This window comes from Perissodus microlepis, chromosome 13 (assembly GCF_051167445.1).
Source record: "Perissodus microlepis isolate ML-2025 ecotype Zambia chromosome 13, ASM5116744v1, whole genome shotgun sequence".
Taxonomy (NCBI): Eukaryota; Metazoa; Chordata; class Actinopteri; order Cichliformes; family Cichlidae; genus Perissodus; species Perissodus microlepis.
In genome coordinates, this window is record NC_140473.1 from 20,691,208 (window position 1) to 20,703,935 (window position 12,728).

Sequence of the window (12,728 nt, forward strand, 5' to 3'; positions counted from 1 at the left end):
TTTAAGCCTAATCTTAAAAGTAGAGATAGTTTCTGTCTCCCGAATCCAAACTGGAAGCTGGTTCCACAGAAGAGGGGCCTGAAAACTGAAGGCTCTGCCTCCCATTCTAATTTTAAATACTCTAGGAACAACAAGTAGGCCTGCAGAGCGAGAGCGAAGTGCTCTAATAGGGTGATATGGTACTACAAGGTCATTAAGATAAGATGGGGCCTGATTATTTAAGACCTTGTATGTGAGGAGCAGGATTTTGAATTCAATTCTGGATTTAACAGGAAGCCAATGAAGGGAAGCCAAAACAGGAGAAATATGCTCTCTCCTTCTAGTCCCTGTCAGTACTCTTGCTGCAGCATTTTGGATTAGCTGAAGGCTTTTCAGTGAGTTTTTTGGACATCCTAATAATAATGAATTACAGTCGTCCAGCCTGGAAGTAATAAATGCATGAACTAGTTTTTCAGCGTCACTCTGAGACAGGATATTTCTAATTTTAGAGATGTTGCGCAAATGGAAGAAAGCAGTCTTACATATTTGTTTAATATGTGCGTTGAAGGACATGTCCTGGTCAAAAATGACTCCAAGGTTCCTCACAGCGTTACTGGAGGCCAAGGTAATGCCATCCAGAGTATGAATCTGGTTAGATACCATATTTCTAAGATTTTCAGGGCCGAGTACAATAACCTCAGTTTTATCTGAATTAAGAAGCAGAAAGTTAGCGGCCATCCAGGTCTTTATGTCTTTAAGACATTCCTGCAGTTTAACTAATTGGTGTGTGTTATCTGGCTTCATGGACAGATAGAGCTGGGTGTCATCTGCATAGCAGTGAAAATGTATGCTATGTCTTCTAATGATGCTGCCTAAGGGAAGCATGTATAATGTAAACAGAATTGGTCCTAGCACTGAACCCTGTGGAACTCCATAATTAACCTCAGTGTGTGAAGAGGACTCTCCATTTACATGCACAAATTGGAGTCTATTAGATAGATATGATACAAACCACTGCAGTGCAGTACCTGTAATACCTACAGCATGTTCTAATCGCTCTAATAGGATATTATGGTCGACAGTATCGAACGCTGCACTGAGGTCTAGCAGGACAAGCACAGAGATGAGTCCACTGTCAGAGGCCATAAGAAGATCATTTGTAACCTTCACTAAAGCTGTTTCTGTGCTGTGATGAGCTCTGAAACCTGACTGAAACTCTTCAAATAAACCATTCCTCTGCAGATGATCTGTTAGCTGTTTGACAACTACTCTTTCAAGGATTTTTGATATGAAAGGAAGGTTGGAGATTGGCCTATAATTAGCTAAGACTGCTGGGTCTAGAGATGGCTTTTTGAGTAAAGGTTTAACCACAGCCAGCTTGAAGGCCTGTGGTACATAGCCGACCATTAGAGATAGGTTGATCATATTTAAGATCGAAGAATTAATCAATGGCAGGACTTCTTTGAGCAGTTTTGTAGGAATGGGGTCTAAAAGACACGTTGATGGTTTGGAGGAAGTAATTATTGAAGTTAACTCAGAAAGATCAATTGGAGAAAAAGAGTCTAACTTAACATCAATGGTACTAAGAGTAGCTGTAGATAATATTACATCTGTGGGATGATTACTGGTAATTTTTTCTCTAATGATAAAAATTTTATTTGTGAAGAAGTTCATGAAGTCATTACTAGTTAACGTTAAAGGGATGGTTGGCTCAACAGAGCTCTGACTCTTTGTCAGCCTGGCTACAGTGCTGAAGAGAAACCTGGGGTTGTTCTTATTTTCTTCAATCAGTGATGAATAGTAAGATGTTCTGGCTTTGCGGAGGGCTTTCTTATAAAGCAGCAAACTATTTCTCCAGGCTAAATGATGATCCTCTAAATTTGTGACACGCCATTTCCTCTCCAGATTACGAGTCATCTGCTTTAGGGTACGTGTTTGAGAATTATACCACGGAGTCAGGTACTTCTGATTAGAGACTTTAGTTTTCACTGGAGCTACAGTATCCAGAGTCGTACGTAGTGAGGAGGTGAAATTATTAACAAGATAATCGACCTCTGTTGGGGTAGCGTTCAGATAGCTGCTCTGCTCTGTGTTGGTACAGGGCATTGAAGATGATAACAGTGGATGGATTATATTCTTAAACTTAGTTACAGCGCTTTCAGAAAGACATCTACTTTGATAAAATCTACTCTCCACCGCTGTGTAATCAATTATTGTAAATGTAAATGTTATCAGGAAATGATCAGACAGGAGAGGGTTTTCAGGAAACACTGTTAAATGTTCAGTTTCTATGCCATATGTTAAAACAAGATCTAGAGTGTGATTAAAGTGGTGGGTGGGTTCTTTTACATTTTGAGAGAAGCCAATTGAGTCTAATAACAGACTAAATGCCATGTTGAGGCTGTCATTTTTAGCATCTACATGGATGTTAAAATCACCCACAATAATTATTTTATTTGAGCTCAGAACTAAATTAGATATAAAGTCTGAGAAATCAGACAGAAACTCTGTGTAAGGCCCAGGTGGACGATAGATGATAACAAGTAAGACTGGTTTCTGAGTTTCACAGCTGGGGTGGACAATGTTAAGCATCAGGCTTTCAAATGAATTAAAAGTCTGTCTTGGTCTTTCATTAATTAATAGGCTGGTGTGAAAAATTGCTGCCACACCGCCCCCTCGGCCTGTGCTTCGAGGTTTCTGGTAGTTAGAATGACTCGGGGGTGTTGATTCATTTAAACTAACATAATCATCCTGCTGCAACCAGGTTTCTGTAAGGCAGAGTAAATCAATTTGTTCATCAATCATTAAGTCATGTACTAACAGAGACTTGGAGGAGAGAGACCTAATATTTAATAATCCACATTTCACTGTTTTACTCTTTGGTTCAGATGTGGATACTGTATTGTTCTTTCTTTTTGATTGTTTATGTTTAAGTTGTTTGTTGCTGGTTTTTAGTTTGTTTTTTGTCTTTTTGGAAGCTGACACAGTCTCTATGGAGATGGGTTTTTGGGGGGGTAGCAGGAGGAGAGAAGCTGCAGAGAGGCGTGTAAGACTGCAACTCTGCTTCCTGGTCCCAACTCTGGATAGTCATATTTTGGGGGGTTTAATAAATTTGTCCATATTTCTAGAAATGAGAGCTGCTCCATCCAAAGTGGGATGGATGCCGTCTCTCCTAACAAGACCAGGTTTCCTCCAGAAGGTTTGCCAATTATCTATGAAGCCCACATCGTTTCTGGGACACCACTCAGACAGCCAGCAATTTAAGGAGAACATGCGGCTAAACATGTCACTCCTGGTCTGATTGGGGAGGGGACCAGAGAAAACTACAGAGTCCGACATTGTTTTAGCAAAGTTGCACATCGATTCAATATTGGTTTTAGTGACCTCCGATTGGCGTAACCGGGTGTCATTACTGCCGACGTGAATTATGATTTTACTGAATTTACGTTTACCCTTAGCCAGCAGTTTTAAATTTCCTTCAATGTCGCCTGCTCTGGCCCCTGGAAAACAATTGACTATGGTTGCCGGTGTCTCTAGCTTCACATGTCTGAGAACAGAATCACCAATTACCAGAGTTTGACCCCCGGCGGGTGTGTCACCAAGTGGGGAAAAACGGTTAGACACATGAACGGGTTGGTGGTGTACCTGGGGCTTCTGTTTAGGACTATGCTTCCTCCTCACCGTGACCCAGCCGCCCTCTTTCCCCAGCTGCTTGGGGTCTGCCGGGGAACAGCTAGCGGGGCCTACGCTATCTTCGGCTGCACCAGCTACAGGGGCCTGGCTAGCTACGGGTGAATGAAGGGTGCGAAGCCGAGTCTCCAATTCAGTAATCCTGGCCTCCAGAGCTGCAAATATGCTACATTTGTTACAGATATCATTACTGCTAAAGGAGGCCGAGGAGTAACTAAACATCTGACACAATGAGCAAGAAAGTGCAGGAGGGACAGGTGAAGTAGCCATGGTGCTAACGAGTCGGCTACGAGCTAAGCTAAGCTAGCGAAACAGTACAGAGACAGTGAGTGAATACTTTGGCTATAAATTAGGTAGTGAGTACACAGAAAGTGTGCTTCGGATGAAGCACGTGAAGATTATACTATGAAAGAAGAATGTATTTAAAAGTTGTTAATTAAATTGCTAAGCAAATAAGCTACTCAGAAACACCACTGTGTTTGAGCAGGAACAGGAAGTGATACTCTACCGCAGAGTGAGCGAACTAGTGATTTTCGATTCGTGAACGAATCGTTCAATACTCGAGAATCACTTTACTGACTCGTGAATCATGATTCACAAGCCCAACTGACTCACTGACTCATCCCTGTTGCTGTTAGCAAACTAATTCCATTAGTAGAAATATATCTAGCTTATAATTAAAATTGTGGGGGGAAAAAACAACAGCCGGTTTTGTAACAAAAGCTTTTCTGCTCTGAACTGGAAGAAAAAACCCTGAGTAGAAGCTCACATCAAGAAAATAGCTCCTCGGTTCAGAGTAGCATCGCGCTGCTAACATGCTAACAACACATTTGAGCTACTCATCCCCTCCCTTGCTGTGCTGAATCGTAAGCATAAGCGAATCACTCAGGACTCGCTCACCCCCTCCCTCCTGTGCTGAATCATAGAGCGAACGAATCACTCACTCACTCACTAACCCCCTCCCTCCTGTGCTGAATCAAAGAGCGAACGAATCACTCAGGACTCACTAACCCCCTCCCTCCTGTGCTGAATCAAAGAGCGAACGAATCACTCAGGACTCACTAACCCCCTCCCTCCTGTGCTGAATCGTAAGCGTAAGCGAATCACTCAGGACTCGCTCACCCCCTCCCTCCTGTGCTGAATCATAGAGCGAGCGAACGAATCACTCACTCACTCACCCCCTCCCTCCTGTGCTGAATCATTGAGCGAGCGAACGAATCACTCACTCACTCACTAACCCCCTCCCTCCTGTGCTGAATCATAGAGCGACCGAACGAATCACTCACTCACCCCCTCCCTCCTGACTCACAGCTTCTTCTTCTTCTTGGTTGGCAACCAATGTTAAGGCGCATTACCGCCCCCTGGCTCACAGCGCAGTGGACATTTAGATGAGAAAATATATATTTGACACACTTAAGGAAAATACTAATAAAATACAAATAAACAAAATAAATGTTTATTAAGCAATTTTGATAGGAAATTGCTTAATTTTAGAAATGTTTTTGCTCTTTTTTTTCTCTATAAAATAGTTGTTGTTGTTGTTTTTTTTTTTTAATCATTCATCTTAGCAGTGGGATTTACATGAAAAGGGAAACAAATTAAGTTTGAGTGAAAATGTAAAATTTTTGCACTCTCTGGTCAACTGACTCAGTGAATCAAATGACTCAAAATCCGATTCACTTTGGTGAGTGACTCATTAACACTCGATTCAGTAAAAAGAATCAAATTTACCATCACTAGAGCGAACACCAAGTGACCTGATGACATGCTGTGGAAGAGAGTGTCAGGGATTAGTTATAATTAATAATTAAATGCGGAGAGGTGTATGAACACATATGTGAACAAACCAAAAATGTGACTAAGGAAGAAACACTCAATGCATTATGGGAATCCCCAAGCAGCCTAGTCCAAACGCAGCACGACTAATGGAGGATTCAGGGTCACCTGATCCAACACTGTTTAATGATTTCTTTGAAGTCTTGTGTTTTTTTTCAGGGTGGAAAGATTTTACAGCATACATCTTTATTTAAGAATAGAGAGACTTTAAAAAAAATAATTAAGTCCTCAAATTGAAATTTATTTTTGATTTTCTTTAATCCAGATGGGGTCAAAAGTATATATACAACCTCAAACATATACATACTCCCCCACTAATATTTGGTTAAAGTACCTTAGGAGGTTACACTTTTTTATAAAGACCTTAAAGATATTATACCCTGGAAAAAGAACAGCTCAAACACAGACACAACAGCATTTACCCGGACGGTCCTACAACTATTTCCTTTAAGTTATTTGGCAAATGCATGAGCTGTTCCCTCTAGCCCTTAACTAGAAGAACATCCTACACACACCCAACAAGAGCTGCTACAAATTCTCTCTCAACGCTGCTTCAGGCTTGCCCTTAATTTAGCTGGTGGCCTTGGAAACACAGTAACATAGTAATATATGAATCTCCTGATGTATTTTGAATTGTTTTGTATGTTTTGATATTACCCTCTGTTGTACCGTTAGCCATGTCATCACCTCTCCTCCCTCTTCACTTTCACCTCAGCCACTGCCTCTCCACCTCTCACCCTTTGTCCTGTATTGAAGATACTCCCACTTCCCCCTCAGTGTTTACTGTCAAGAACCTCCACAGACTGCATTTTGTTGACCCTAGTCAGTGGTTGTTTACATATCCAGTTTTGCATTTTATCACTGCCCTTTGAAGTTTGTCTCTTTATGGTTAGTTGTCAGCTGAGCAAACCCTTGTGTTGGTGTATGGGAATCCCGAGGACATTACAAGGGTTAAACCAATTGCAGCTGGTCTACAACATTTTATTGCCTTTTTTGTTGCATGACACAGATAATCTGATACAAACCCTTGTTTGTTAGGTTGTCTGCATTTAAGTATTTCAAACATCAAGCTCTTTTATATTTATTATTTCATTTAAAGTTTTCCCTGATGGCTTCTTTTTTCCCACATGCAGTGCATTGTACCCCACGTTTGCAGAGCAATGATTATTATAAGAACTACAGCTAAAACACAAACTTTAACTGAAAGAGACCATTTTCTGTCATGTGTCAATACCACAGTCTGTCAGCTGTGGTACTGCAGCATTTTTGTTTCCATTACTATGTATAAGACGATTAGTAAGGAGGAAGTGAGGGTTTGCTTTGCGAGTGTTGGTAGAGAAGTACAGACAAAGTCAGACGGAGGTGCACTGTGTCTTTGTGGATCATAATATGGTGATGAGAGAAACTTGGTTACTGAATGAGGAAGTCAGGAGTGTCAGAGAAATACGTAGTATGCATAAGGACAGAGAGAAAGTGGTGAGGTGTGCAGCAGGAGCGATGGATGGGTTCACGGTGGAGGTGGAATCACACCAGGGATCTGCTCTGAGCCCCCTTGTTTGCGGTGGTGATAGATGGACTGACAGATGAGGTCCTCCACGAGTCTCCGTGGACTCTTCATAGATGTCATTGGGATATGTAGTAAGAGTAGAGAGTAGACAGAAGAGAACCAGGACAGTTGGAGGAAAGAAAAGAGGAAATGAGGGAATGTGTATGAATGAGAGAAAACATGTGTGATAGCTGCGAGGAGTAGAGCAGACTTATTGTCAAGACCGCCTAAACCAAGACCGGTCTTGAGACCACTTTTAGGAGACCAGCATGGCGTGGGTGAAGACAAGTATTAGAGACAGAAGGATGGCAGCAAGCGTAAAAGAGAAGGTTCAGATGGTAGTGAGGCCTGCTATCATGTATAGTTTGGTGAAGGTGACAATAAGACAGGAGGCTGATCTGGAGGTGACAGAGCTGAAGATGTTTGCTTGGTTTGACCAGGACAGATAAGGAAATGAGTACATGAGAGGCACAGCTGACTTTGAGCACTTTAGAGCCAAAGTTAGAGAGAGAAGGTTGGGATGCTGGGCATGTGAAGAGGAGGGATAATGGATATATTTTATGTAATGTTTTCATTTCAAAAGTAACAAATTACCCAGCTATTATATTACTTTAATGAAAGAAACAATGGACTGAGAAAAGGTGGTGTCTTTGACTGCCCCCTGGTGTACTCTTGAGTCATTTAGCACCAACAGGATGATTTTGCTGAAAATCATTGAAGAATATGTGAGCAGTTTTCACACATTTAAACCATAAAACATGTATGGTTTAAGACATATTAGTGTTTATAGCAATACAGTTATAAGAACCCCAGTGCGCACAGTGCAGCAGGTAGACTCTGAGAAGCAGGGTACAGAGCGGCATCCTCGCAGTTTAATGAGTCTGTTTATTCAAATTCACCCTTGCACAGGCGGTCATGTGGTCGTTAGCAAACGAAAAGCCGGAGAGGAATGTCACAAACAGTTGCCAAAGCAGGAGCAAAGGGTACTACTTCACCTCAAGCAAACTGCATGAATGAAGTTACAAGTCTATATTTATTTAAATACCAAAATAAAAGGAGGACGGGATACGCGTGCGTTACGAGGATGAATTATTATTATTATTATTATTATTATTATTATTATTATTATTGATATAATCGCATTATTATTGGCTGTTGTAGGAATGAATGGAAGTGACAGCAACACAGACGGAATGGATGGTTTGGAGGTTGAAGATGAAGTATGACTTTATGACGACAACAAAATGGTGAGTAAATGTCGTTTCTCGCTTTTTTTCCTCCCCCGAAAAGAAAATGAGTTGCACTCCTTTTAAATTTGTTTTGCTATAGTTGGTCTATACGTCTTTCTTTTCTTTTCTTTTTTTTAAGTTTTAAAGCAGCACTTTTTATGATCGGGCTTCAGTTCTGCTGATAGGCTGTTAAAGCTAAACGCGCCTACTAGTCCTCTGAGGTCTTATTACATTTAATACATATTTATTCTGCGCTTTATGTTATCATTTATTTGACTTTTACTATTATGCTGTATATTTACAGACTCATAATTGACATGAGTTTTATTGAAAAATAATATTCTGGTCTAAAAGGAACGCACTGTTGGCATCAGTAGAATTTAACAAGGAAACTACAATAGCAGACACCGATTTTCGGACATGCCACACGAAACATAAACAACTGAAAAGGAACAACAAAACAATCAGACAGTGTATGTAATTGTGATGTGATTGTCCCGACTACAATACATGTTTAGAACACTGTTTGAGAGATCATCCGTAAATAGCGAAGTTGGGTTGTTGTGAGAGGAAATAACGTTTGCTCGCAGGTGGGAAATCCTGCAATAAAATACAAAAATAAATAATTTAAAAAAAACACATCTTTTGGATAAAAGATAATGCTGTTTTTGTTGTTGTTGTTGTTGTTTTTTTTTTTAAATTTAATCTAATATATTGGATCTTGGGAACCATATAAAAGAGTCAGGAGTTGCATTTAAAATGCAAACTTGCATTGCAAACGGAAGGTTATATATCCTCCAATGTAAGTTTTTTTAAAACATTAAACTCAGAACAAAAAGAAAAAAATTTTTTTTTTATAAGTTCATTGTTATCAGTGTGACTTTATGGTTTATGTCTCTTGTGCACAGTTCAGGGAGATGGAGGACGAGATATGCCTCGGCTGTAAGGTGTCTTTCAGAGCATCATGCGCTGAAGCCCCTGGTTGCCAGTCTGGTCCTGCTGGTTGTGGTGATATATGGTCTGGGCGACAAACTCAGAAACTTTGTGGCTTCCATTTTTATCCCTCAGTATCGCTACCCGTATCCTGTGGCCCTCAGCTTTGCCCAGGTTGGTGTCTGCAACTTTTGGATTTTCTTCTTTTGGACACAACCAAACTCTGATTAGAAAGGATAAGGTCAAAAATACCTTTTTACAAATTAGTATAAATAGTAATGAGAAAAAAGGTCATGTGAGGCCACTCAAATGCTTTTTAGTTTACGCAAAGCTCTGTTTCTTGACCGCAGGGTATTTGCTTTTGCTTCAATTACAGGTGCATTTATAATAGCTTTGCCAACATCAAGGCAAATATTGAAGTTACATATTGCAAAAGAAAAAAGTAGGAAGTTATAACAAACATTCAAATGGTCTTTCAAAATGTAAGCTTAATCATTGGATTGTTGTTAATCATTTGTGCCATCAGCTGTGGTGGTCAGTGAAATTCTATCAGTAATTGCTGTTTGTGCTAGTTTAAAGGTGAAAGCAGACATAGAGGGAAGTGACAGAAGGACGTTATTGCTGATAACATGTGTGCAGGATAGATGTTTAACCAAATGATTGCCCAATGAACTCAGATGCAAGTGTGACGCTGTACAAAGGTGGAATTAACTTTTGGGTGTCCAGCTTTGACCTCAACTGCTGATATATAGGAGAGGTGCTATACTGACTAAATGGTCAGTATAGCACAGTATAGTATGGTCCACAAGCTAACATTGCCTGTAACAACTGAAAATGAGTCACAGGACCGGTTGAGTTTAGTCCACGTCTTATCCATGTGACCCGTTTTATATGCATTTTGTTTATGGCGTCCTTCAGAAGAATAGTAAATATGTAGGTATGTTGCAGCATATTTATCATAAATTCAAGCATGCAGAAATCAGGATGTGTTAGTGAAAAGTCAACAGCATATGCTCACACATCATTAGGTACACCTTGCTAGTACCAGGCTAGACTACCCTTTGCATTCCAGACTTCATTGTTTGTTGGACGGATTCAACAAGGTGCTGGAAACAGTCCTCTGAGATTTTGTTTCATATTGACATGATCACATCGCACATCAATCCTGTTTCACCACATCCTAAATGTGCTCCATTGGACTGAGATCTTATTAACCACCAGCTGAACTGGTAATAATGAAACTGCCCCCGAGTGTAGAATATTATTGTGCAAAGAATGGCTAATTGTAATGTATTACCCACCCAATAAACTACAGCTGCTTGAGCATGAAATGACATAAGCATTTATTTCACTATTAGTTCATAGTGTAATAGTGTTTAATATCTCTACAGTTAACTCATTTACTTGCTAACCTGTTCGATAGCAATCCATCACAATATTTACAGGCTCTAAAGTGGCAACATTGAAATGATTAAGTGTGCTGTCAAAAACAGAAATGATGATGATGTACAATATTAATTAAAATAGATTGATTTTTTTATTACTTTTTCCTTGTTTGACGTTTACTTAAAATATAAATATATTTTTAAAGTAGATGTGGACTCTGTTCCCTTTTGTCAGGACTAGTTTGAAATTATGACCCAAAATGACTCTGCAGGCAAATTGCTGATGAAGAGGCACTCACTCAGTCTCAGCTGTAAACGTTACTACCTTTCACACATTCCAGTTTGTGTTAACATGCCTTAGCCACATGAATTGAAGTAAATGTTTACCTATCATTAAAAATGAGTGATTCACATAAACACTTGTAGGCTTTTTTAAAGTTAGATAATTGTTTATTTTTTTATATTCTGTCTTTTCAGGTTCTGGTGTCTCTCTTATTCTTAAATCTCCTGCATGCCCTGGATCTGGTGCATCTAAGAAGTTATTCAAGGTCCCTGGGTGAGAGGATGCTGCCGTCTGCTATCTGTAGCAGCATTCAAGCAGTGCTGACCATGTGGGCCAAAGCCAGCAGCTCATCTTCCAACCTCTTCGTCCTCATGGTGCTTCTGCTGCCCCTGGTGACTGTGGCCTTTAGTTTTGCCTTGAAGCTGGCATCCCCACCAGCAAGCCACATCACTGCTCTGACTTTCATCATCAGTGGGACCTCTGTGATCATCACAGGTAAAAGTTTGGATATCAGATGAGGGTTTCACACATTAGAGTAAATGAACCTCTAATTAGTTTTCTCTTTCTGTCTGTCTGCAGCATCTGAGGGTCTCTTAAGTATTGTGCCTCTGGAGTATATATATGGACCTCTGGCTTTAATCCTGCACAGTCTGTCTCTGACTTGGCTTGCTAAAGTGTCTGAGATGGAGCGCAGCCACCCTCCAGATTCCCAAGCCTCTGTTTTTGACATCTACTATACACAGCTGGTGAACCAGAGCTGGGTGTTGGGCCTCCTGTGGTTTCTGCACCCAGAGCGTCCCTGGCATGTGTTGAGTCAGGCCAACTGGCGCAGCCTGCTCTTCCATGGATACCTGCTCGCTATTCTCCTGCTGGGAATGGTGCTGAGCTTCCTGGTTGGTGTAGTGGCTCTTTGTGTCTCACCCCTTGCTGCTGCACTGCTCCACTCAGCGAGGTACATAGTTCAGCCATTTTTTCAGCTTCTGTAAAGGACTAAAAGATTTAGTAGGTCGTCTTGCACTCCACTGACCCTAACCAAAGTGTTATACCTGTAGATACTAGCTTTATTCATCCCTTATCAGTCAATATCCACTCACATTACAAAGTTATAAAAGACAAAATGCAGGCTATAGTGGCACACTAACGATATACGGTTAGTAATTATGTGTCATCACAAGTTTTTATCTTATTCTTTTAATATGTTATTAAGACGATACATGCCCTAGCTACTTGTGACTTTCTGCAGCGTGAGCAACATGAGTGCTGTTGCTCGCACTTTCTAAATCCGTGGCACTAATGGAAAATAGTTTACAAGGTAGGTATTTATTAATGAAACAGTTAAGCGTCAGGGGTCAAACATTACAATTTTTCTTTCAGACATGAAGCTGAAGTATTAAGCAACTATCAACAAGCTGAATTTCTCTTATGTACAAATAAACAAACAAAACAAATGTGAGTCGTTTCCTATTTTATGACATTAATTTCTGAGAGCTCTTAACAGCGGATGTGCTGAACATCCCTAGAAGTAGTCCTCGTATGACCCTGACAGCTTTCAGAGGAAAAGGGATGACAATGACAGAATGTTGACACAGATAGTTAACATCATAAAACAAGTTAGCAATTTAAATTCGCTTAGTTAACTGAATTAATACTTAACCAGAGACAGACAAAAGTTGCCCTTGAATGAATCTGACTGCAGAGATGCCAGATGAGAAGGGGGTTCAAATGTGGAAAGAGCTGAACGCTCATTCTAGTGCTGCTGTTCTTTTTGTTGTAATTGAGTATTTCACATTTTTATTAGAAGCCAAATTGCTTCCTAGTCATTCTTGAGCTTTTTGGAAAATGTTTAT

At 40.3% G+C, this 12,728-nt stretch overlaps 1 protein-coding gene across 1 annotated transcript; it reads left to right on the forward strand.

Moving 5' to 3' along the window:
• The first annotated feature begins 7,997 nt into the window (after window positions 1-7,997).
• On the forward strand, window positions 7,998-12,200 carry LOC146375103 (uncharacterized). The gene is made up of 5 exons (XM_084949317.1): window positions 7,998-8,122; window positions 8,213-8,298; window positions 9,189-9,387; window positions 11,076-11,376; window positions 11,461-12,200. Exons 2-5 carry the CDS (start codon window positions 8,219-8,221, stop codon window positions 11,865-11,867), a joined length of 987 nt encoding a protein of 328 aa, XP_084805443.1. The 5' UTR covers window positions 7,998-8,122; window positions 8,213-8,218; the 3' UTR covers window positions 11,868-12,200.
• Window positions 12,201-12,728: the final 528 nt, after the last annotated feature.

Coding starts and splice junctions, on each gene's coding strand:
- LOC146375103 (XM_084949317.1), top strand. CDS start 8,219: ATGGAAGTGACAGCAACACAGACGGAATGGATGGTTTGGAGGTTGAAG. Junction 8,299..9,188: donor TTTATGACGACAACAAAATG/GTGAGTAAATGT, acceptor TCTTGTGCACAG/TTCAGGGAGATGGAGGACGA. Junction 11,377..11,460: donor GACCTCTGTGATCATCACAG/GTAAAAGTTTGG, acceptor GTCTGTCTGCAG/CATCTGAGGGTCTCTTAAGT.